Source organism: Girardinichthys multiradiatus, chromosome 13 (assembly GCF_021462225.1).
Source record: "Girardinichthys multiradiatus isolate DD_20200921_A chromosome 13, DD_fGirMul_XY1, whole genome shotgun sequence".
Classification (NCBI taxonomy): Eukaryota; Metazoa; Chordata; class Actinopteri; order Cyprinodontiformes; family Goodeidae; genus Girardinichthys; species Girardinichthys multiradiatus.
This window is the reverse complement of record NC_061806.1, coordinates 35082970-35085167: the sequence shown is the minus strand read 5'-3', so window position 1 is coordinate 35085167 and position 2198 is coordinate 35082970. Positions and strand designations below refer to the sequence as shown.

The window sequence follows — 2198 nt, the reverse complement described above, 5'->3', positions numbered from 1 at the left end:
TTATAGATTTGTTTGAGCATGCAAGAACTGTTGAAATATTGTTAAAATGTAAGCAGGATAGCTGGCTGTTACTCATACATTTATGCTGACTTAGACTCAAATGTTGCTCACATAATTAAGTTTCCTTAAAAAGTGGGCTCGTAAGCAAGAGGACATCCCTAGCGTGGCTAATGTTATTTTCTTGACTGATTTGAATTTGACTTCCTTGGTAATTATAATATGTTATAAGAAGAACAAGAGTAGAAATATTTAGAAAGCATCAATTAGGAGAAAAATGTGCTCCACATCATTTTGTATTTGCTCTACATGTCAAAGTGGTGGTTCTTGAAGTAAGACCCACATGCAGACAGGTAAAGCATGGTGAGATGAAAATAAGTTTGATAAAAACAAAAAGAAAACTCCCATCAGGCTGGAGGTAGCAGATACCGACATGAACAGGGAAAAGGTTTGGCTTGGCTTGGCAAAAACACAGTTGTGGCATGGACAGCAGAGCACAATAGACCAGCAATAAGTTAACAGAACGGAGAAGCAAGGAGACTTATTGGCAAAGTGCAGGTGGAACGAGTGAAGCTGATTGCAAGCTGACTGTGGCAGGATGTGGAAACAAGAACATTGCTGGGACTAAACAAGAATGCATAAACATAAACTAAAATGCACTATGAACAAAATAAAAGAATCATAAGAAACTAAACCTAAGGAAACAAAGGAAACAAAACAACAAAACAAAACAGAGTTCAGGTGGACGGCCTGGAGGTTGTCATGAACAGGCATAGAGTTTGGGCCGGCAGCCCAGAGATCGTCCCTCGGGTGCAGTCCAGTACCAGTAAGTCAAATACCGTGGAGGCTGGCAATGGCGACATAGAAGAGGACTTTGGAGGCCAGCATCCCAGTCTTGGAGGCCAGCCAGGCAGCCAGGAGCACCCATGACAAACCCTATCAGGAAGCAGGCTATGAGCCTCCTCGAACCCCTCCTCACTGAGCCCTGGAACCAGGACGACAGATGGCTCCTCTTTGTACCCTTCGTCACAGAGGTCCAGAACGAGACCTGGTCCCTTCCTGAACTCTTGAGGGCCCTTGGGACCTGGAAGTTGGACATCCTCGATCCTCTTAGAGCCATCGGGTAGACCCTCAGAGGAAGGATGCAAGGACGTCCGGCTGACCCTCAAAGACAGGAGCTGAGGTGTCCGGCTGACCCTTAGGATTGTAGACAGGAGCTGAGGCATCGCTCTGACCCTCGGTGGCGTAGACAGGATCTGAGGCATTGTGCTGAACCTCAGCGGCATGCAGGACTCACACGTCAGGCTTATTTGTTCAGTGAAAGCGTTAAGTTGCTCCCGCAGATCCTCAGTTATAGCACCTGATACTGCCAATATCAGCTGGCATAATCTATCTGCCCTGAGTAAAAAAATAAATAAAAACCTGAGCCTGGAATCCTGTCGCTGGGTCCTGAATTGGCTGGTTATTCTATCAGAGTGGTGGATATGGCAGTAGGACCCACATACAGACACAGCCAGGCAGGAAAAGCATGGTTAGATGAAAAAACTTTTAATACAAACAAAAAGAAAACTCACAGCAGGCTGGAGATAGCAGATGCAGACATGAACATGGGAACAGGCTTATCTTGGCTTGGAAAAAGTACATTTGTGGCATGGACAGCAGAGTAGAATAAACCAGCAATGAGTTCTTCTTCTTTATAGCTAGATTGGCGGTTGGCAAACAGCTTCATGGTACATTAACGCCACCAACTGGTATGGATGTGTAGACCAAATGACACTCAGACAACCCCCATAAAAACCTCAAATTCTTTGAAACAAAGTACTCTGTCTCAAGAACAAGAATGTGCCTTGGTAGCTTTTATTTGTTGAGTAATTTCTACATAATTCCACAAGATCTAGTTTTAATTTCAGTTTAAGGTTCTGAACTCTGAGCCCCATCATACTGTCAGCTCCCCAGTCACTTCCAACTAAACACCTCATTATATTTAACATGTTTTTAATTCTTATTATTTTTATATGTATTCACCATGTCAAACCACATTCCAAGAAATTTTAATTGTTTTACCCTTTCTAGTTCATATCCATATAACTTGAGCTTTATACCCTCACCAACGTTTTTACTTATAAAAAAAACATTATTTTAGTTTTAACTACAGAAAATTTAAAACCCCATTTATGTGACCACTTTTAAATGATATAAAT

General features: G+C 42.4%; 1 protein-coding gene across 1 annotated transcript; it reads right to left on the bottom strand.

Annotated features, from left to right (window-relative positions):
• Positions 1 to 303: 303 nt before the first annotated feature.
• On the bottom strand, positions 304 to 1684 carry LOC124879609. Its single transcript, XM_047384296.1, has 2 exons — positions 1572 to 1684; positions 304 to 1395 (listed from the first exon to the last, which is right to left on the bottom strand). The coding sequence occupies exons 1-2, from the start codon at positions 1604 to 1606 to the stop codon at positions 735 to 737; spliced, it is 696 nt and encodes a 231-aa protein (XP_047240252.1). The 5' UTR covers positions 1607 to 1684; the 3' UTR covers positions 304 to 734.
• Positions 1685 to 2198: the final 514 nt, after the last annotated feature.

Coding starts and splice junctions, on each gene's coding strand:
- LOC124879609 (XM_047384296.1), bottom strand. CDS start 1,606: ATGTTCATGTCTGCATCTGCTATCTCCAGCCTGCT. Junction 1,396..1,571: donor TCTGCTATCTCCAGCCTGCT/GTGAGTTTTCTT, acceptor TTTTTTACTCAG/GGCAGATAGATTATGCCAGC.